The 22,931-nt window shown below is 36.9% G+C and overlaps 2 protein-coding genes across 2 annotated transcripts; both read right to left on the reverse strand.

Annotated features, from left to right (window-relative positions):
* Nucleotides 1-360: 360 nt before the first annotated feature.
* Nucleotides 361-1,686, reverse strand: LOC131161417 (snakin-2-like). Its single transcript, XM_058117166.1, has 3 exons — nt 1,214-1,686; nt 937-994; nt 361-769 (listed from the first exon to the last, which is right to left on the reverse strand). Exons 1-3 carry the CDS (start codon nt 1,274-1,276, stop codon nt 588-590), a joined length of 303 nt encoding a protein of 100 aa, XP_057973149.1. The 5' UTR covers nt 1,277-1,686; the 3' UTR covers nt 361-587.
* A 4,151-nt stretch (nt 1,687-5,837) lies between these two features.
* Nucleotides 5,838-13,853, reverse strand: LOC131161416 (uncharacterized). Its single transcript, XM_058117165.1, has 6 exons — nt 13,271-13,853; nt 8,185-8,384; nt 7,929-8,069; nt 7,319-7,399; nt 6,451-6,575; nt 5,838-6,350 (listed from the first exon to the last, which is right to left on the reverse strand). The coding sequence occupies exons 1-6, from the start codon at nt 13,491-13,493 to the stop codon at nt 6,302-6,304; spliced, it is 819 nt and encodes a 272-aa protein (XP_057973148.1). The 5' UTR covers nt 13,494-13,853; the 3' UTR covers nt 5,838-6,301.
* Nucleotides 13,854-22,931: the final 9,078 nt, after the last annotated feature.

Consider the following 22,931-nt stretch of genomic DNA (forward strand, 5'->3'; position numbering starts at 1 on the left):
TTCGAAGCTTGGATCTTAGATTTTAAATAATTAAATTTGTATACATTTTTTAAAAAAAATTAATATAATTTTATATAATATCATGTTCATATATTTTCAAATTTAAATCACACCCTAGGAAAATGAACGCAACAAACAAATTTTACTTTGCCTCAACCCTTTCTGGTTGTGTCACGTGAGCCTGCATGTTTTGGCATGTGTCTTACTGACGTGGATTATCAATTGTTTGTTTTATAAATTCAAAAGTTATTATTAAATCCTTTTATAGGTAGACTCTAATTCTTGCGCGCCTACGTGCATAAATCGTATTTTCAAATGTATTGACTTTGGAGGTCAAGTGGGGGCTGGGATGATTCTCAATTGGACAGAAATAAAACATCTCATTCGTATTCTCAAGCTACGAACTACGAAGATTATTATAATTAAAAGAAACAATAATCAAGAACTTATTTTAAAGCCTATTTTCAAATTAAATATCCAGCAGGGCGCAGGAGCATGGTATATAGCAAGCAAAGGCAGGGGCCGCCGGCGCCGCCTGCCATTTCCATCATCAGTTCAGGAATGAGGAGGTGTAATGGGAGTGAGATCTAAGGGCACTTGTGCTGGTTGGCGTGGGTTGTCATGTTGGCGTAGCAGGGACAGGTGTCTTCGTTACCCGAAGTACCGGCAGGGACGCAGTTGCAACGGGCGCAGCAAGTTCCACAGGCTCTCTTGCACAAATTCTGCCTCGACGATAACTGGCACCTGGCAGCGCATGCCGTCCCGCAATCTGCCGGATCGGAATCAAAACCAAACGTTGATGATTAGTAATAATATATATGTACACACACACACACACACACATATAAAATTAATTAATATCAGTCGACAGAATTTAATTAATTAAAAGGAGTCAAACCAAATTATGAATATTTGGATGTGTATATATATAATTACCTATGGTAGGTCCCACCGGCGAACCAACCGGGGCGGTAGCGTCAACGTTGTTGGTACTCTGCAAATCAATGAAAGATAATTAGATAGAGTCATGCATTCTACTGGCTCAAACATCACTGTTAATATTTAAAAAAAAAAATGATTTGTTCAACTCCAACTCTTAATCATAATTTGTTGAAATTTCAAAAAGATCTGAAATGGTGAGTTGGTATTTTACGTGTTACAGGAGAAATTAATGGTGGGTAAAAAAAAGGGGGGGAAAGGGGGAGTCAATTACAAGAAGAGAGAGGAGGAGCAGAGCATTGATGATGACGATGATAAAGGCCTTTGCAATCGCCATAGCTAGCAATTAAGCTCGCTGGAAAGATGAATTTGTTAGCAAGGTTGCTTGCTAGTGCTGTAGCTTTGAAATAAGCTGATTGAAGAAGAAAAGAACTGCTAGCGGTGGAAATGAATGGAAGAGGAGAAAGTGAGAGATGTGATGGTAGGAGCCGATGAGAAGTTTGGTTTTTATAGGGCGGGTGGGGGGCTGGAGTTGAAGTACATTGAATGCAATTCAAGGCTGGCGGGGGGGATGAAACGTTGAAAGCAGGAGACTGCCGGTGGTGACTACCCCCATGATTAATGCATATATGGAGAGAGAGAGAGAGAGAGAATTAAAGTGCGGCACAGCTGGAGATGGAGAACCAGCGGGCCACCCATAGCTAGAAACAGCTGCATGCAAGTCTCTGCCTTTTCCACTTGCCCAGCCCATTGACTCACATTTCAACATCTCTCTCTCTCTCTCTCTCTCTCTCTCTCTCTCCACTCTCCAGCAAGATACCTTCCCCTCCACCGATGTCTCATGATATTTATTTTTTGGTACATTATTTAATACCCCCTTCATAAATTTACACTCTGGAACCCAATATTATTTCAAAAATTATTTATTTATGATCTCCATAACACACATAAATTACAATATAAATTCATACCGATTAATGATGGTTTTCATACTTTTTTCCCCAGGACAATCACAAAATCTTTGAGATATTTGAGAAAAATTCAATCCCAATGATTATATATTATTAGAAATTCACTTATAAGAGTTCTCATATATTGAAAAAGTGAGAAATTGATGACTTATATATATAGTTAGGCCTAAAATTTTATGTGAAAAATTTGTGACTTATACACATAGTTAAATTAAAATTTTGCTCACTTATATATGTCAAATCACATGAAGACGTTCTAATTTTAATACGGCTGCATTTTTTAAGATTAGGCTACTAAATTTAAAATTTTAAGTCATATTTATACTTAAAGCAATATGTGTATATATATATATATATATATATATATATATATATATATATATGTTGCCCCTCAAGTATGGTTCAAGTGGTAAAATTAATGTTCTTCTTAATAAAATATAAGAGTTAGTGTTGGAAGTTATGACTTTTCATTTGAGATAATATCTTATTATTTAAGTAGACAATAACAAAAGGAGTACTCATTAAGTCGAAGGATTAATGGACTAGCCGAAAGATCTCAAACGGTCCAATAATCAAGAGTAGAAAGGCTTCCATCCTCGTAGTACTCCATGCATGCTAAAGGAGAAATCATGTGGCCCCAAAAAAATATCACATCAACGGATCAACCTAAGATGAATTTCCAAACTCCTAAAAAAGTTGGCAAGCATTTTCCTTTATCCTATTTTATGTGTGTAAAACTTTTTTAATTGACTATTATAATAAAGATGTGAAACATGCGGTAATTATGATGATCGGTACGAAAAACAAAGAAATAGATAAAATAACAAAAACACACGAATTTAACGTGATTCGACAATATGCCTAGATTTACAGGAGCGAGTAGCGGCCAAATTTCACTATTTTAAAGTGAGGTTACATTATATGTATTTATATTAATCTTAATCATATAAAATTATTAGAAAAATTTCTCAAGTGGAGTTACTTTATAAAATTTCTTGTTAGTAAATCTTTAGGCAAATACGTCTCTCATGTATGTAAGTAATAAAACATTATTTAGTATATATATAAATGAATCTTTATGTCTTTCTAAGTTTCTAAAAAATAATCAATCAATTCATAATCATTATTTTTCATTAAAAAAATTTTAATTTAAGATTAAAAAAGATAATATTAAATTAAAATTGAGGTAGTGATAGGCATTCTCAATTTTCAAAATTTTAGAGAATGATTTCTATTAAATCTAGCATCTACTATTGATATGTAATTAATAATTCGGTTTAAAATAATTTTTAATTATTTCTCAATTTATTCCCTTTGATCCATAGGATTCTACTTCAATTGATATATTGCACATAACTAATTTATATATTAATCATTCTAAATTATATGTAAATATATTGCAATACTATACAAAATTAATTACAATCCTAATAAATTAACAAAGGCAAATGGTTGCACAGCTGGCACCATGCACCAACCTGTCTAAAAGATCTGATTGACTGGTGAGGTGGCTTTTCAAGAACATGTAGAAATTAAATTAAATTAAAGATTTAAAGTGAATGCTTTTTAACATTATGAAATATAATTGAGCTGTATATATAATTTATATATATATATATAAATTATAATGACTTATTAAGCCTAAATTTTATGATTTTTTCTATTATATATTATTCAAAATCACATATTCAAAATTTAACATTCAAATTTTATACATCTTGAGATGGTGTAAGAGTAAGTGAGATTAATTATCCTCGAGATTTCGAAGACCTTCGTGGATAGTTAATTTTTTCAATATTGACAATTTATCCGCTAATTTACTTCAAGTGTCCAAATAAAATCTTGAAATTTGATCATCATACTATAGCTTTTATGAGTTTATCGAATTGAACAATTGAGTCGGTTGTGAATAGTTTGGTTCATTTCACACATTAACAACATCTAGTCTCAATTTTAGTAGTTGATAGTATTTTATTTAAATTTATGTGGAGTTTCATTTAAATTTATATAGGATTTAATTAAAATTTTAAAATTTGTATTCAAACACAACCTTAGAGAGAGAGAGAGAGAGAGAGAGAGAGAGAGAGAGAGAGAGAGAGAGAGAGAGAGAGATTAGGTGCAGAATAAAAATGGTCTAACACCATCACTCTTGCCACTTAAAGTAGTGATACATATTGGCTATTTGGGAGAATGGATTTAGGACATTGAATATATGCGATTTGAAAGAAATTTAATAAAATTTTGTATTATATTTTATCTAAATTTATACGAATCTAATTTGAAAAATCATATTTTATATTTTCAAATATAAGGTAAGAAAAAAAAAAAAAAAAACTTCCTTATCCCACATTTAAGATATTTAAATTTAAATTTCTAAATTTGTATAAATCTAAATAAAAACTTATATTATATTTTACCCTGAGAGACAAGATATGACATGTGCGACCCTTGTAATGTTCATCATTCTTTTTGTTTTTTGTTTTTCAATTTTTATTATCATAGAAAAAAAATTAATTTTAGGAGTCTGAATAAATTAATCAAGCATATTGTTAGTATTAATTTTTATTTGTTTTTTATTTTTTTAATATATTTTTTAGTATTTAGTTACATGTTTTTTGACAGTAATACCAATTGGTCCCTAAGCTTTTGGGGGCGAGAGAAACAGATCTTACTTCTTCAATATTGCAAGTGAAAATTCTTAGAAAATATATGAAAGTTGTGCTTAAAGAATCTAAATTTTGAAATTTTATCTAAATCCATATAAACTTAAGATTTAGACTCAAGCTCCCAAAGATGGGACTAATTCATTTATGACTTGTTTGGTTAGCAGAATAATTTATAAATACAAGTAATAATAGTTACTCTTCGATATTCCTTATTATTTCAGGAAAACACATTCATGACAAAAGTTAAAAATAGACTCCTAAAAAGCTTCACATTCATTCTTGTATTATGGGGTCATCATAAATATTTATATAATTAAATGTAACTAACCAACTAGACTAATCTAACAATCCATGAACCAGGTATTCAGTAACCCACGGGTTTGTGAAAATTCAGAATTCATGTTTGGAAATATGATTTCAGAGGTTTGGATTTGAAATTGTTTGAATTAAGAAAATAAGTTCACGTGCATAGAATGGTACTCCAACATAAAATCTACACTGTTTGGGGATGAAATTAGTGATAGGCCTCAATGGATGCCCTAGCAGACCACATCCACATCCACAGGCAACCCCACTCCCAAACCAAACTCTTAACACCTCCAAGCTCCAGCTCCAAGATTTTGAGCCCAGCAAGTGCCCAATCCTTTTACATGCCAACCAGAATTGAGAGTAGTAATAAAAATAATAATCGTTGAAAACTTGGTTACACTAATCTAAAAGTATTTGGAAGAGATTAATCAAAGTGGTTGATGCAAATTCACTCATGTCCCTTCTAATAAAATAAACAATCATTCCACAAACTAATAAAAGTTTTCAAGTTACATTTGGTCAAAAGCTACCAACTCATATATATAAGATGATCCATAGAAAAGTTTAAATTAATCAATCATTAGTCTTCTAACTGGATTTCCTTTTTCTTTTGGATAAAGCGTCTTCTTTTAAGCTAGACCCACACGTGCAGTAAGAAAAACCAAACTATAAACATATTTATTCAAAACAATTGACATGCAATAAGCATTAATTTAATCATCACACGTTCCTAGCCGTAAATAATGATTTCTTGCCATTCCAACTGCTGCTCTTACCGATCCAAAAGACACCGAAAAAATGAATAAACAAATATCCCGCTGCTGCATGACTTTCAAGTTTTTTTTTTTTTTTTTTTGAAAAATAAATGAATGAATCATCCATCATATTAAGTTCAAATAAACTTATTTGACAGTATAATTTATCTACATTTACATAATTTCAAATTCAAAACTTTAATTCCAACGCTCCCACAAACACAGTACCCTTTATTTATTTACTTATTCTCAAACCTAATTCTTCAGGAAATAAACACCAAAGCAACAATGAGGTGAACTACCGGAGTAATGGGCTAGCAACTACATGCTAATTCAAGCTCAAAACTGGGCAAGTTAAGACCCGGTTGGGGTACATGTGAAGAGAACATGCTCAAACATTCCAAACTTGAAGTTAGACTAGCGAAAAGTCAAATCATTTTAAGTTACCTATTCATATATATATATAATTTTTTTCCCCCTGCAAATGCCCCAATCCAAACACTTCCTAATACTACCCAACCAATCCTCTTCACTACTCCAAAGACAACTTCAGTATACAAAAATTACCTCACTGTCCCAAAAAAGAAGCAATTCATCAAGTGCGTGCATCACCACACCTCTGACTTGTTGAAGTTATTCATGGATCACAGAGCCGTTGAGCTCAGACCACTCCAGATGGGAGACGTAGCACAAGCTGGCCTCCGACGAGGCTGAAACAAGGGGGAACGAAAAAACAAAAATTAACATTGTCTGCTGGTTCCTGTCGTCGAGTAAAATAGTGATATAGGCATTTAAAAACTTAGTACCCACCTTTTCACATAGTAGTAGCAAAAATCTGCCAGAATGAAAGTTTGGACAACTTCTGAGAGGAGGACAAGGGAGGGCCACAGCCCATAACCCAATGCAGTCAGCAAGCGGCCGCGACTATCTAATACCTGTATGGAACCAACCGTATTTGCATGCTTAATAAGCTCAGACATGACTGCAACAAAAATATGTGTGCGCACATGCAAACCAGATTTAAACCCTGCTTTGCTTCTTTTTTTTTTTCTTTCTTTAGGAGAACTAGGACATCCCATCCCCCGCCAACTCTCCTACCACCCAGCCTAGGCTAGGGGTATAGTATAATTTAGATCCTATTTAAGTGTGATCAATTAGATCAAATCATCAGCCCAAGCCAACAGTTAGAGCAGTAATTTTTGTCACTTCAGCTTCACATCAGGAGGCTTGTTTGCATACAGACACAAGGGTGCACCAATTTCGGTAACAAGCTAAAACAGAACCACAATTATCCAACAAGCAAACCCCGGATTTCAAATGCGAATGCAAGCTGTATGCACACATTAATGCTGCATGCAGCATAAAATATCACTTAGAAGTAACGGGTTACAGTCTGTCACATGCTAGAACAGCAATATGCAGCATTGTACACTCTGCAAGTGGTATGAAAGGAAGGTCTATCCAAATATGCAAAACTGCAAACTAGTGCTAGGGATGGAATCATATTTACAAGTGCAAAATTCATTGCTTCTACAACTTGTGAAATCTCCAACATTTCATAACACTCGGCAAAGCTTGAAAACAACTTGCAGCATACAAAATTCAGTTCATTTCTTCAAACATGAAATCTTTTTTTTCTAAAAACGAAATTAAAAAAATGGATGCTGCATGATCATACCTGGAGGACCCAATGTGCACAACTCAAGAACCTTGCAACACCCAGTGCAAATACATAATGTGCTGTAAATGGTTCAACAATCTGGAAATGAAGATATGTGAGAGAGAGGGAGAGATGGTCATGTAAAAATAAATTAAATAAAAAAAACAATTAGAATGCTTTTATCCCAAATATTCGGGGTCAGCAACATGAAACCTTTTTCCCCATTCATTCAGTACTTTTTCAAGGCATCCCTAAAGTCAATTAATTAAGAATTAAAATTCAAAATGCACCACCTCAGGCAAACCAATTACAAGAAGTCTTCTTATTACTTTTTTTTTCCTTTTTAATAAGCAAAATTTCACTTATAGTGATCATTCAAATGAAATTTCAAAAATAAATGTCTCATATTACCATGTATTCTCACAAGACGTAACTTGGCCAGCTTGAATTCCCATATGTGGCTGACATGACCTTTTATTTATTTATTTATTTTTATAAGGAATTCGGCAGACATGACCCACCATTACTGAAGACTTCTTATAACCTCATAAACTTAAAACTTCAAAGAATGAAGTATACCAATAAATAAAACTTGTACGCATGGTTTCTCTCTCGTTCTGCATTATACCTTTGTGTTCTGCATGACACGTAGCTGGGGTAGCACTGAAACAGCTTCCAGATAAACGCAAAAAGCCCATAAAATCCTGTGTAGAACATTATGTGTCGTTGATGGATGAATAAGGAAAGATAATAGGGCACATGGTATCACCTACATCGAGTGAAGATGCAACATAGTCAACTGCAACTAGAACAAAAAATGATGAACAAAACCAATTTACAGATGCAAAGAACAAAGATGAAATGCAATGGAGCTGAAAACTCACCACATAATAATTTGCAAGGTTGTCCTTGTCATCCATGTAAGTGGATTTGAGATTAAAGCGCATCATATAGATAACCCAAAGGGTTGTAGCCAATGTTGCTGAATCAAGTATTGTGTGTATATCATATTCCATAACAAAACTGCAGTAGAGTCTAGCAGCTAAAAACATAGCTGTGAGTTCCTGTGATTTGAGAGAAAGTCCTGGAAACAGTCATTAAAGGCAGTGAGGCCGAGATGCATAAATAATACTGGAAAGTGTAATCAAATAAATGATCCCCAGCACATAGCTGAAACCCAATGTAGTGGGGGAACGATAATGAACTAAGAGAAAAAATATACAGATGGTAGAGAGAGCAAATAATTGAGTTTGGGCATGGCATGGCACTTCGCTGAATTCTAAATTTCATAACTTAACAAGAGCATGTTATCTATGAGCATGATCAACAGTAGAATAAGTGGCTATGTTTTATAAAAGCATGTGATGTAGGACAAGATGCAAGACCTCGGGAAGATCCTTGTTGGAGAATAATAGTTAAGAAGAATTGGGCCAAAGGATTATTGGGCTTAGTTTATTGTTTATTATGTGTTTAGTTTAATTAGTATGGTATCATGTATACTAGGGAGCATGTTTGTAGTATCTGTGTATTCTAGGGGTATGTTTGTAACAAAATGTAGTTTTAGGAGTTTATATATAATTTCATGTGAAGAGGCTTTCTTATAAATAGAGTGGGAAAGCCATATTGTAAACAGTTGTTGATGGATTTGAATTGAATTGAATGTGTGTTTCTCCCTTGTATCTCATCTCTTCCCCTTCCTTCTTCCCTTCCCTTCTTCTAATTTCTCTCCATGGCCGTAGATCCTTGATGCTGCCCCTGCATCATTTGGTATCAAAGTCCAAATTTGATCTCCATTCTTCCATTTCAATCAACCCATTTTCCCCTCACTCTTCTCCTCTCCTCTTCTTCTTTCTTCTCCTTCTCTTCTTCTCTGGTCTGTCTCTAATTCTCAGTCGTTCTCTCTGTTCTTGTTCTCTTAATGTTTGGTTCTCCAATTGCACCCCTTTTCTGCTTGCAGCAGTTTTCTCCCTTCTCAATTCTTCTTTCCTTCCTTCTCAGTTTCTCTCTCAATTCTTCTCTCTGATTTCTTATTTCTTTCTCTGCAAGTCTCTTGCCTTCTCCCTTATTCTTCCATCTTGTTGTTCTTCTTCTCTCTCTATTTCTCTTCTTTCATTCTCACTCCCTGAGTCTAATTTCAGGTTCTCTGCTCAGAAGGTTCAGTCTTTAAAAAAAAAAAAAAACCAACAAACAAACAAACAGTTATGAATAATTATGAAAATTCCAGTCATGTCAATCACTGTTGAAACCCTAATTTCCATCCAAGATTTTACAACACCACCCACACCATCAAAAACAGAACCCCCCAAAAACCTAGCCTCTAAAATTTCTTCGCCGTCCGACCACTAGAAGGCCCCCACGCACTGGCCAAAAAATTCCAGCTGTTGGCCCCTTTTGAATCCCTAACTTCTTGCCCTTTTCTCATCACACCACCACAACCAGTGTATTTCCCATCCCCTGGTCTCCTTCAACCCAAGTGTCATCCCCAGAAAGTCACTGCCTATGACACACCCCATGCACCAGCACCATTCTTGAGTAAACTTCCCAAACTGCTATGCGTTTGCCAATCTTGCAAAAAACTGCTTCAACCAGAATATTTTGGGTTTCTTCCACAAAATTTTCATCTACAGCATGATATTTTGATGTGGATCTGCTATTTTGCAAGCAAGAATGATAATATGATAGGAGTAGCAAGAAATTGTTTCTGCCAGCGGCAAAAATTAGGTTTATTGCTGCATTTTGTGAATTTCCTAAGTGAATTTGGTTTCATTTCAGAGCATGAATTGAATATAGTTCTTGAAATTTGGAATAAATTTTATGGTCTTGCATGATTGAGAATTGTGGACAAATGTGTTAAGGGCTTTCGGTGATATATAGTTGCAGTAAATATGGATAAATCCAGCAATATGTGACAGCTTACTGGAAAAATGAATGGCTTTTTGTTATAGTCTGAGCATAATATCAAGTCATTCCATACCTTTCTTAAGTTTAAAAAAAAAGTCTGCAAATTCATTTTTGATGGAAGATGTCATATGAATGTGATCTCAAGAAATGGAGTCACTCGTTTGCAACTTCATCCAGAACGCCACCCAGAGTCTTGTGAGAAGTCTTGGATTGATAACACTACCCTACATAGGAGCGAAAGATGTATGATTCCAATCCAAATGGGTGCTTATTTTGATAATGTTTGGTGTGATATCATACCAATAAAGATAAGCCATGAACTCCTAAATTGGATGATCTGAGTGTGAGTCGAGGACATGAGAACACATATCTCCTCCATTATAATGGAAAGAAGATCATCTTGAAGCCCGTGGTACCAACCAAACAAGACAAAGAATCTATTGGAGTTACTCAACTTTAAGATACTACAAGCAAAGGGAATGAATGTGTTTGAAGACATCCAAAGTCTTTCAAACATTCCTATTGTAAAATTTATCATCCTAGACGAGTTCATTGATGCAACTCTTAATTTAAGTCTATGATGCTGCCAAAGGATTGTGGTTTCTTGCATCACTTAAGCACTAGCTTTTGAAGAATCCAAGTTTGCTTCTTAGTTCTGATCCTCCAACACTTGAAAATTCAAGACTGAATTTTTTTCTAACTGGGGGAGAGTTGGTGTAGGACAAGAAGCAAGACCTTGGAAAGATCCTTGTTGGGGAATAATTAAGAAGAATTGGGCCTAAGGATTATTGGGTTTAGTTTATAGCTCATTGTGTGTTTAATTCAATTAGTATAGTAGTATGTGCATTTGGGGGCTTTTTTGTGGAATTTTTATTCTAGGGTTATGCTTGTAATGCAATGGTTTATATGTAACTTCATAAGAGGCCCTTTTTCTTATAAATAGTGTACGTAAGCCATGTTGTAAACAGTTTTTGATGGGTTTGAATTGAATTGAAAGTATGTTTCCCCCTTGCATCTCCTCTGTAAACAGTTTTTGATGGGTTTGAATTGAATTGAACGTACATTTCCCCCTTGCACCTCCTCTCTACCCCTTTCTTCTTCCCTTCTCTTTTTCTAAATTCTCTCCATGGATGAAGATCCTTGATGCTGCCCCTGCATCAGCTTGTCAAAGAGAAGAAGGACAAAAAAGGATTCTTAGACCCAGTTTTACATCCAGAAACTCCATTCTTTTTTCTATCCCCTTTAGTTTATGGATTTCATGAATAAATAACTTCCCTAGCAAATCACACAAGATGCATGATCATGTATTTTATAAACAATGCTCCCATAGAATGGAGAATATTCCAAATCATAGTTTTTTTCCTTTTTCTTTTTTGTTTTGTGGAGGGTGGGGAACAAGGGGGAACGAGGGGGAATAAGGGGTGTTTTATTGGTGTTTCAAGACACCAAAGCAGGGTTGCTACCTGTGTACATGTGTACAAAGGAGGAAGATCCATGAAAGAAAGGGCAATGTTAACAAAACTGAGCTAATAGACCCTCAAAACCTCTCCTGTTTCTTTAACCCTGAGAGCTCCACAAGATGCAATGTGGAAGAGTCTCAAGGACCCAGTGCCTTCCTCCTCCTCCTCCTCCTGCTTCTCCTTCTCCTATTTCAACAGCTCCTCCACCAACACCTTAGAAGCCCTTCTCATCAGTGCTGAATCCTCTGTGGCTCTGCACATCCCCTTCACTAGCAGTCCAACAAGAACTCAGATAGTCCTACTGTTCTTCTTCTTTTCATGCTTCATTTATTTCTCCTTTTTTTCTTCTTCCTTCTCAAATGGCATGGACTATGATTGACACTCACTGCATAAAACCAACCATGTTTACCCAACAAACCAGTAAATTTTAGTTCGTTAAGCCTTCGGTTAGAAGAGATGAATCAGTTGGTTTGGTTACATGGGCTGCTTCACCAAAATTCTAGTTACATGAAGAAGTACTAATTCAGCTGAATCATGAAAGAACACCCTAAGATTTCCCCATGCTGCTTTATAAGCAGAAAAATTTTTGAAGAAGCTGAAGATCTCCAAACAGAACTTTACATGCTCCTGCTCCTGCTCCAACCCCTCCCCCAACCCCACCCACACTTTTTTCCCCCACAAAGCAATGTATAGTAGTGTATATGTAAACTTCTCTCTGATTCCTTTTCCCCAAATAATCTTGTCACTCCTCATTATGTCAACTTCATGCATGAGTATTGCAATTCTTGGGAAGTGCAAAATTCCAAGTAAACCTGCCCTCTCACATTTGAAGAAGCTGAAGGTCTCCAAACAGTCCTCCAAAGGGAACATGCCCCCTACTCCATAACCCCTAGTTCCCCCCCCCCCGCGCGGCCGGCGGGATTACGTCAACTTCATACATGAGTATTGCAATGCCTGGCAAGTGCAAAATTCCAAGTAAACCCGCTCTCTCTTATTTCCAAGTAATCACTCACCTGCACATCCTTGTTCTTGGCAATGCTGAAGAGCTCCAGAAACACCCTTTCCAGAGACCTCTCACTTACCACACCAAGAATTGTTCCAGATTTCGGGGAGCTCTAACAAATTAAAATTTTACTGTTAAACAAATTACTTCGAAATATATTCCATAATTTCTTTGTTATTTCATGCACTCCTACCACGTTCATATAATCTTTATCAAAGGCCTGTCCATTTTCAGGTATTGATTAGGAAACTCTTTTTTATTTTGGGCAGCTAAATTAGGAAATTCTATATTCTTAAGTGTGACCAATCACCAATAACAACATTTGGCTTGGTTCAAATGAAAACAACAACAATAACCAATCATACCCGGGTCCCAAAATTTCAGAGTCAAATTATCACTCTTCTTATCAGAAAGCAAGTCATGCCAAAAAATTTCATGATTAAATTACTATTCTTCTCAGCAGAATGTAAACAAGTATTAATGCTGCAATCCAGCGCAAGATCGCAACAAGAGAAACATTCAATGGATCAGACAGAAAATAAAAACAGAAACCCTAATTAAGAACCCATAGAAAACCGATCACCATCAAACCAGTACACCACATACCCGCACAAGTCTTCTCCTTGGTGAGCTTGTAAATGAGGACGGAGATTCCGAGGGCGTGAACGGCCTCGGCGGCGACGAAGAGGTTATCGTGATCGTGAACCACAATTCGCAGGAACACCAGAGCCGCCATGCCGGCCACCACCGCTAGAAAGGCCTTCATTTTCGGCGGCTGCCTCCTCACCCATGTTGCCACCGCGTGGATCGTTCTTCTCGATCCCCTCATTCTCTCTCTCTCTCTCTCTCTCTCTCTCTCAGCGAGAAATGGCCTGACACAGGGCAGAGCACAACCCCTACTTACTTGCCTCCGGGAAGAAGGACAAAATAAAAAAAAATAAGAATAGAGGAACAGAGACGCGCAAAGGTGGAGATGGAGATGGAGATGGAGATGGAGAGTTGGGGATGGGATGGACGCCGTATCGTGCGGGAAACGACGTTGTATTGATCAAGATCTGATGTTGGACTGCCACGATACCTGCGGCCTGCGGGAGACCTGCATGATTTCAAGTTGATGTGCCCCCTCAATTTCTCCCCTCCCACACCTTTGTGCCTTTTTCCAAATTAAGGAAGCTGCATTCTCTTTCTTTTGGTCTATTGCCCTATAGATATAGGGCTAAGCATTGTTTTGCCTTCGTATGGTTGTGCGTATATTATACATAAATTTGTTTGTCGGTTTCAAAAATTGAATCATACCTTTGTGCCAATAAATCATGATCACCTAATTTAAGGAATAGAAATAATTCCAAAGACCCTTTTAAGAACTTTGTGATCTATTTGATATGTGTCTTTATAGGCTCTCTCAATAGATTAAAATGTCTCATCACTAGAGGGTTATATGTCATAATGAGATTTATATAAATCATGTATCTCAATATTCTTCTTTAATTTAGAGAATCAAATAGTTTTCCTACCTAAATGATTTGCATAGGACAATTTTTTATCCAATTGGATGCCACGCATTTTGAGCTTTATTTCAAGTTTATGAGTAAATGTATTTTTATTGAAACCTTAAAGCTTAGACTCTTTCTTCTTGTTGTTAAGCCTTGGAGCTAAGGTACTCTCACCTCTTTACTTTTTTTGTTACCAGTCAGGAAAAGTTAATGTGGTAGCTGATACATTGAGTCGGAAATTAGTGAGTGCATCGATTCCAGCAGTTGCTGTACAACATCAGATCGTGATGGATCTAGAGAGATTGGGAGTAGAGTTGGTCGATAGGGATCCACAGGCGTTTGTCGCGACGTCCCGGAGCGAGTGTGCCCCAAGCGGCGAAATAAAAATTAATTTTAATATTTTCAGGAAAAATAGGAATATCGGAGTCGCCACTAACCTTTAGTGTGGTTAAAACACGTGATTACTACCCCGTTAGGGGTAGAATAGGTCTACATTACCAGAACTGGGGTCGGGAGTTCGGTTACACGAGGGGAATATACGAGCACCCCCTACACGCCCGTTCTTACGAACGGTACCTAACTAATTTGGAATTATCCCTAAGTTAATCTAATAAGTCTTTTAAAATTATTCTTCTAGTAAATTTATTAATACACGTACAAAGTGAATAAATAAATAAATAAATACAAAAATATATGTAAAATCTAAATATCTACATATTCCCTCAGAGCTAAAGGTACGTGAAGCCCGAAAGCTCATACCCTAGTAGCATTAAAATCATAGGGATAATAATTAAGAAAATACACTCCCAAATTTTGAAATTGTATATAAAACTTTTAAAGAAAAATACTAGTATGGGAGGTTTTAATATATATTAATAAGATAATAAACTAAGAAATTAAATTACCATAATACATGTAATAATAATAGGGATACATATATGCTAAAATATTACACATATCAAAGTAAGTAATGAAATACCATGATACTATATATAATAAGACACTAAAGATACTATAAAAAAAAAATTAATACTAAATATATCGAGATACTAAAAGTAATTAATACTAAATATATTAAGATACCAAAAATAATTAACACGAATGTATTAAGATACAAAAAAATAATTAATACTAAATATATTAAAATGCTGAAAATAATTAATACTAAACACATTAAGATACCAAAAATAATTAATATTAAATGTATTAAGATATTAAAAATAATTAATACTAAATATATTAAGATACCAAAAATAATTAGTACTAAATATTTTAAGATAAAAAAAAAATATCACAATACATAACTATAATACTATAATAACTACATGTAATAAAGGAAACCCTAAAAATACCTAAAATAATGTAAACTAATCAAAACCCTAAAATATATATACATGGAAACACGTAAAGCCCTAAAATTAATATATAAATATACAATATTACATATGGAAACAAATCAATCTTAAAATTAATATACCAAATACAATAATAAGTATGGGAGCAACTAATGCAATTAAGGAGACAAATCAACCCTAAAACCAATATGCAAAACCACTAATGAAATTGGGAAACAATCCAATCCTACAATTAATGTGCAAGCTATACAATATGAAGAAAAATCAATTCTAAAATTAGTAGGTACTTACACGATTATGAAGATGACACAAAGATAATGAAATTATGGAAACACTTAAGATCAATGTACATGTAATCTCTAAAGTTAGTATACAAGTCATATAGAAATAAATTAAATCTTAGACGCCGAAACCAATCGAAACTCTAAACATGCTTAAATAATAATAAAACCCTAATTACAACCCTAAATAGTAATATACTATTTATTAAATAAATATATGACAATAAGAAAATTAAAACTTTAACAATAATATTCAATCAACCATAATGTTACCTATTTAACATATGTATAATTCAAAATTTTAAAAATTGAAATCAGCCCCCACAAATAAAAAGGAAACCTACAAAAATGAGAGAAAACCAATTAGTATTTACAGTAATTATTACAAAAAATTTAAACAAACATTACTGCGAGATCGTGAACATAATATTTAAAAATTTAATATATATATATATATATATAATAAAAAGCCTAAATGCGAATATTATCTACATACTACGATAAATAACATATTAATATAAACACCTATATAATGAAGTCTTAAGCTTTAAATATTAAAACAAGTCAAAATAAGAAAAGAAACAGAAAAATAAATAAATAAATTCATTAATTTATAAATAAACAAATGAACATCAAATATATATATAAAACCTGAATAAATATTACTACAAAAGATGAAAAACAAAAAATCCTGTGAAAAATAAATCAAAGTTAGTATATATATATATAACATCAATTAAATGTATGATAAAAAAAAAAGAAAAAAAAAAGAAATTAAACTTTACATATATATGTGCACGTGTGTGTGGCTTGCATGAAAGGAGTTTACCGCCGGGGGTGGATCGCCGAAGCTGGAAGAGGATGTCACTAGAGTGCTAGGCTACTGTGGTGATGCAGGTGTAGTGCTGCTGTGGTGATCAGAGGTCCTAGTGCAGGCCGAGGAGGGAGTTGTGGTCGCCGGAAAGGAGGAGCTCTGATTGTTGGCCGGAGTTGCAGAGTTACTGTGCGTGGAGACCCCTCTACGGCAGTGGTCTCCACGACCGTGGGCGGTGCTGTGTGGGGTGATGCTCGGCTGGCAGCAATGGAGAACCTGGAGTGATGGGGCTGTCTGGAGCTGGCGTGACTGGATCTTCAGGGAGCAGCGGTGTAACGACCCGCCCTTTTTTTCAAATATTTTTTTTTAATAAATAAATTATCATCACATCATACATTCCAGTTCAGCAGGTCACAATCCACCTGAGCCCGTGGGCACCATGGATATATCAAAATATAAAGTAGAAGCCCTAGCAGCAGAAAATATACATATACTAAAATCGTGATACATGGATATCTCATATCAATAATTATCAAATCAATCATATCATTTTTCACATATACATATTTCATGAAAATCATCGCCCCGTACGCCGAAATTACACATTTTATCATAGCTCGGCCTGTACACCGGCAAATCACATAACACAGCCCGTATGCTGGCAAATCACATAACTCGGCCCGTACGTCGACAAATCACGTAGCACAGCCCGTACGCTGACAAATCTCATCCGCATAGCACAGTCCGTACGCCTGCAAATCACATATCGTCCCCATTCAAAAAAAAAAACAGTATTTCACAATATTTTTATACTCATGCCACAATAAACAAATTTTCCACGTATTCAACATATCATCATTTAAACAGTATTTTCCAAATATAAATCATATATATAAATATATTTATTTTTCCTGAAACCAGATGCTACATATATATATACATGCATTTTCTCAAAATAAAACTAGCTTAGTTTATCCCCTTACCTGATTCCTGAAAAGCCCCTAAGAAAATCTTCCCCGTACCCACAAGGTTCTCAACTCAACACCCTGAAAATGAAAATTTGCAGAATTAAAGTTTAGTATTTTCGTACGTACAATATTTTCTATAACTATCACTAAGTCAAATTCGACTTGAAAAGTCTTATCTCAACTTAGGGATGATTCCCAACGTTCCCAATCAACACCCTTGGAACTGAAAATTTTCAGTATTAAAGTTCAGTATTTTTACGCGTATATCACTTTCTTCAACTGTCAAAAATCCAAATATTGAATATAAAGCCTTACCTTGGATTTAGGATGAAATTCAACTTCGTTTCCCTGACGATCCGTCCCAGCAGACTTGTAGAGAACTTCGCCAAGAGCGTCGTGGTGGCTTCGGTTTGTCGATCCAGTGTAAAACTGGCCCGAAATTGAAGAGAGAGAGTCGTAGGAGAGAGAGAGAGAGAGAGAGAGAGAGAGAGAGAGAGTGTGTGTGTGTGTGTGTGTGTGTGTAAGAGTGCACTGACCACAACACAAAAAAGAATCCAATTCAAATTGGATTTTTTTGACTTTTCAAAGCTTCTTGAAGAAGCTTGTGGTATTATATATATATATATAATATCTTAGTTACTTACTTATATATATATATAAAATATCTAATATCATAGTTACTTACTTATATATATATATACATTTTTTTTGTCCTTATCATAATATTCATTTTACTTGTTTATTTTAATTAATTTATTTTATTTTATTATTTATTTATTTATTATTTTTATTATTTATTATTTTTTTAACTTTTTTTTTTCCCCGGTTACTACATTCCTCCCCCCTTAAAAGAATTTCATCCTCGAAATTTACTGTTTTCGAAACTCGCCATCTTTTAACCAGGAAAAATGGTCTACTCATTTTATTACCTACCCTCACTTATGGCGAAGATCTTTTAACCAGGAAAAATGGTCTACTCATTTTATTACCTACCCTCACTTATGGCGAAGGAATACCGTGGTTACATTTTGAGTCTTTGAAGATTACATATACAAAAGAAAACCATTCTCCCAAAACTAAATTACTACACTATTCAACCATTACATGTACCAGCAACAGAAAACTACTTAACTATTTACATTTATTCACTAAGACTTCTTGAAATAAATGCGGATACCTCTGCTTCATCTGCTCCTCGGACTCCCAAGAAGCCTCTTCTACTGCATGATTCCTTCACAAGACTTTTACTTGAGGAATCGTCCTGTTACGTAGCTCTTGCACTTTCCTATCCAGAATCTGTATTGGTACCTCCTCATACCCTAGTGAATCACTAAGCTCCAACTCATCATAATTGATGACATGAGAAGGGTCTGGGACGTATTTCCTTAACATAGCAACATGAAATACATCGTGAATCCTAGACAATATAGGTGGCAAAGCTAGCCTGTAGGCTACCGGTCCCACTTTATCTAGAATCTCAAATGGACCGATAAACCTAGGACTAAGTTTACCCTTCCTCCCAAATCGCATAACCCCTTTCATCGGAGCTATCTTCAAAAATAGGTGATCACCTACGTCAAACTCTAAATTCCTGCGGCGATGGTCGGCATAACTCTTCTGTCGGCTCTGAGCTGCACTGATCCTGTCCCTGATAAGACAAACTTTATCACACGCCTGCTGAAACAGCTCTGGCCCCACTACTCGCCGCTCACCCACTTCATCCCAAAACAAAGGAGAACGGCATCTCTTACCGTACAGAGCCTTAAATGGTGTTATGCCAATGCTAGACTGATAACTGTTATTATACGCAAATTCTACGAATGGCATGAACTGAGTCCAACTACCCCCAAAGTCTAGTACACACGCTCTGAGCATGTCCTCTAATATCTGTATCGTCTTCTCAGTCTGCCCGTGTCACTGAGGATGGAATGCCGTACTAAACAATAACTGAGGCCCCAGAGCCTCTTGCAGACTCCTCCAAAATCGTTATGTGAATCGTGGGTCTCGATCTGACACAATAGATACAGGCACCCTATGAGAACATACTATGTCCTGAATGTAAATCTCCGCTAAACGGATAAGGGAGTAGTTGGTCTTGATAGGAATAAAGTGGGCGGTCTTCATCAATCGATCAACAATCACCCAGATGGCATTATGGTCATGTAACTCCGTCAGCAATCCTGACACGAAATCCATCGATATGTGATCCCACTTCCACTCCAGGATGAATAACGGTTGCAACTGCCCTGTCGGTCTCTAGTGCTCAGCCTTTACCTACTGGCACGTCAAACACTACGCTACATACTCAGCAATTTCTCTCTTCATACCACTCCACCAGTATGACTCTCGCAGATCTTTATACATCTTCGTACTACCGGGATGAACTATATACAAAGATCTGTGAGCCTCCTCTAGAATAGTCTTCCTGATCTCAGTATCGGCGGGAACACATAATCTGGAACGGAACCGCAAAGCTCCGTCATCTGCGATACTAAACTCCTCCCCCTGCCCACTCTATACTCTGTCTATCACCTCTACTAGCTTTAGATCTTCCTTCTGGGCAGCTTTAATTCTCTCCCTGTAGGGTAGGTTGTACCACTAGGCTGGCAATACATATTGGGAGATCACTCTCCACCAACTCTATGCCAAGTCTCTCCAGATCCATTATGATCGGATGCTGGATCCCCATAGCCGCCAACACTGGCTCCCTGGATTTCCTGCTCAACGCATCAGCTACCACGTTTGCTTTCCCTAGGTGATAATTGATGGTACAATCAAAATCCTTAATCAGCTCCAACCACCTTCTCTGCCTCATATTCAGTTCTTTCTGCGTAAAAAATACTTCAAACTTTTATGGTCGGAGAAGATCTCACACTGCTCACCGTACAGGTAATGCCTCCAAATCTTCAGTGCGTGTACCACTGTAGCCAACTCAAGATCATGGGTAGAGTAGTTCTTCTCATATTCTTTCAACTACCTAGATGCATACGCCACTACCCTGCCATGCTGCATTAATACACAGTCAAGTCCCTTCAAGGAAGCATCACTGTAAATGGTATACCCTTCACCCCCACATGGGATAATCAATACTGGTGCTGTGAGTAGTCTCTGCTTCAGCTCCTGAAAACTCTGCTCACAACTATCGTCCCACTCGAATCTAACATTCTTCCTCGTCAGTCGTGTCAAGGGCCCTGACAAAGCTAAGAATCCCTCAACAAAACGACGGTAATAGCCTGCTAGCCCCAAGAAACTCCTGATCTCCTAGACATTTCTCGGTCTAGCCCAATTCACTATAGCCTCAATCTTGCTAGGATCCACAGAAATACCGTCTCCAGATACAACATGCCCTAAGAACACAACCTTCTCCAGCCAAAATTCACATTTACTGAACTTGGCGTACATCTTCTTTTCCCGAAGTGTCTGTAAAACCTGCCTTAAGTGCATCTCATGCTCCTCATAGTTCCTAGAATAGACCAGTACATCATCAATAAAAACAACAACAAACTGGTCTAGGTATTGGTGGAAGACTCTATTCATCAAGTCCATAAATACAGCAGAAGCATTCGTCAAAGCAAACGGCATCACTAGAAACTCGTAATGCCCATACCTAGTCCTGAAGGCCGTCTTTGAGACGTTTTCTGCTTTCACCTTCAACTGATGGTAGCCAGATCTGAGGTCAATCTTCAAATACACCCGTGTACCCTGGAGCTGGTCAAACAAATCATCGATACGGGGTAGAGTATACCTATTTTTGACTGTCACTTTATTTATCTCCCTAGAGTCTATACACATCCTCATAGTCCTGTCTTTCTTTTTCACAAATAAAACTGGAGCTCCCCATGGAGATACACTGGGCCGTATGAAGCCCTTATCTAGCAGATCTTGCAATTGATTCTTCAATTCTTCTAACTTCACTGGCGCCATTCGATAAGGTACTTTAGAAATCGGTGCTGTACTGGGAGGTAGATCAATAAAGAAATCCACCTCACGGTCGGGTGGCAAGCCTGGTAACTCATCTGGAAAAACATCCACAAACTCCTTCACTACAGGCGTGCTAGCAAGTTTCGACTCATTCTCTGACATCTCTTTCACAACCGCCATAAACTCCTGACAACCACTCAGCAGTAGTCTCCTGGCCTGAATAGCTGAAACTAGCTGAGGCGGGATTGTACATGGGACCCTACAAACTTGAATTCTGCTTCCCTCGGGGGTCTGAATATCACCTCTCATGCACGACAATCTATGCTGGCAAAATTAGCCACTAGCCAATCCATGCCAAATATAACGTCAAACCTATGCATGTCTAACACTATCAAATTAGCAGATAATATTTTCCCCTGAATCTTTACTGGGTAGTCGCGGAGTACCCTACCACACCTCACTACCGACCCAGTCGGTGTAGATACCAACAGTTCAACATCTAATGATTATGTTTCAGCCTCACATAATTTAATACACCCCAAGGATACAAACGAGTGTATAGCTTCTGAATCAAATAATGCAATAACTTTAAAAGAAAGCATAATGACCATACTTGTCACCACGTCACCTGACGCCTCAGCCTCACCCGGCGTCAGAGTAAACACCCTAGCTGGAGCCGTATTCCTCTACTAGCCCCCCCGTGGTGCCTGATAACCTCGATAGTATAGTCTAGCAGCTGGAACTGCATCTGGTGGAGTAGGGCAGTCTCGTACCATGTGCCCCGATCTACCGCAGCGATAGCACACCGGAGCTGTATCTGGCGGGGTAGGACAATCTCGCATTATATGTCTCGATCAACCACAACGGTAGCACACTACACCACCAGCTCGACACTCTCCCTAGTGCCTCATACCACAAGTCTGACAAACCGGAGGTTCCTGCCCTATTTGCACCTCACGTCCTCCCGTCTCCTGTCTTCGCCCTCTACCATGATTACCTCTCCTCCACTGACCCGACCTATGACCCTGCTGGTAGCTCGTAGATGCAGATCTCTTCCTCTGTCCCGGCTCATCCGCATCAAGACGCTCACCAATCTCTGCCAAGGCCGCCCTGTCGACCAACTCAGCGAAGTCCTGGATCCGCAGCACCACCACCTGCCTAAATATACTCCGCCTCAAGCCTCTCTCAAACTGCCTCACCTTCTTCACCTCATTAGGAACAATGTATGGGGCGAATCGAGAGAGCTTGATAAAACGTGCTGCATACTGCCGTACGGATAGATGTCCCTGCTTCAGACTCAGGAACTCTTCTACCTTAGCCTCCCTCACAGTAGCTGGAAAATATCTGTCAAAGAACAGATCTTTAAACCGGTCCCATGTCATAGCTATCGGAGTCACCCTCTGCTGCTCTAATAGTTTCACCGCAGTCCACCACC

Source organism: Malania oleifera, chromosome 8 (genome assembly GCF_029873635.1).
Source record: "Malania oleifera isolate guangnan ecotype guangnan chromosome 8, ASM2987363v1, whole genome shotgun sequence".
Lineage (NCBI taxonomy): Eukaryota > Viridiplantae > Streptophyta > Magnoliopsida > Santalales > Ximeniaceae > Malania > Malania oleifera.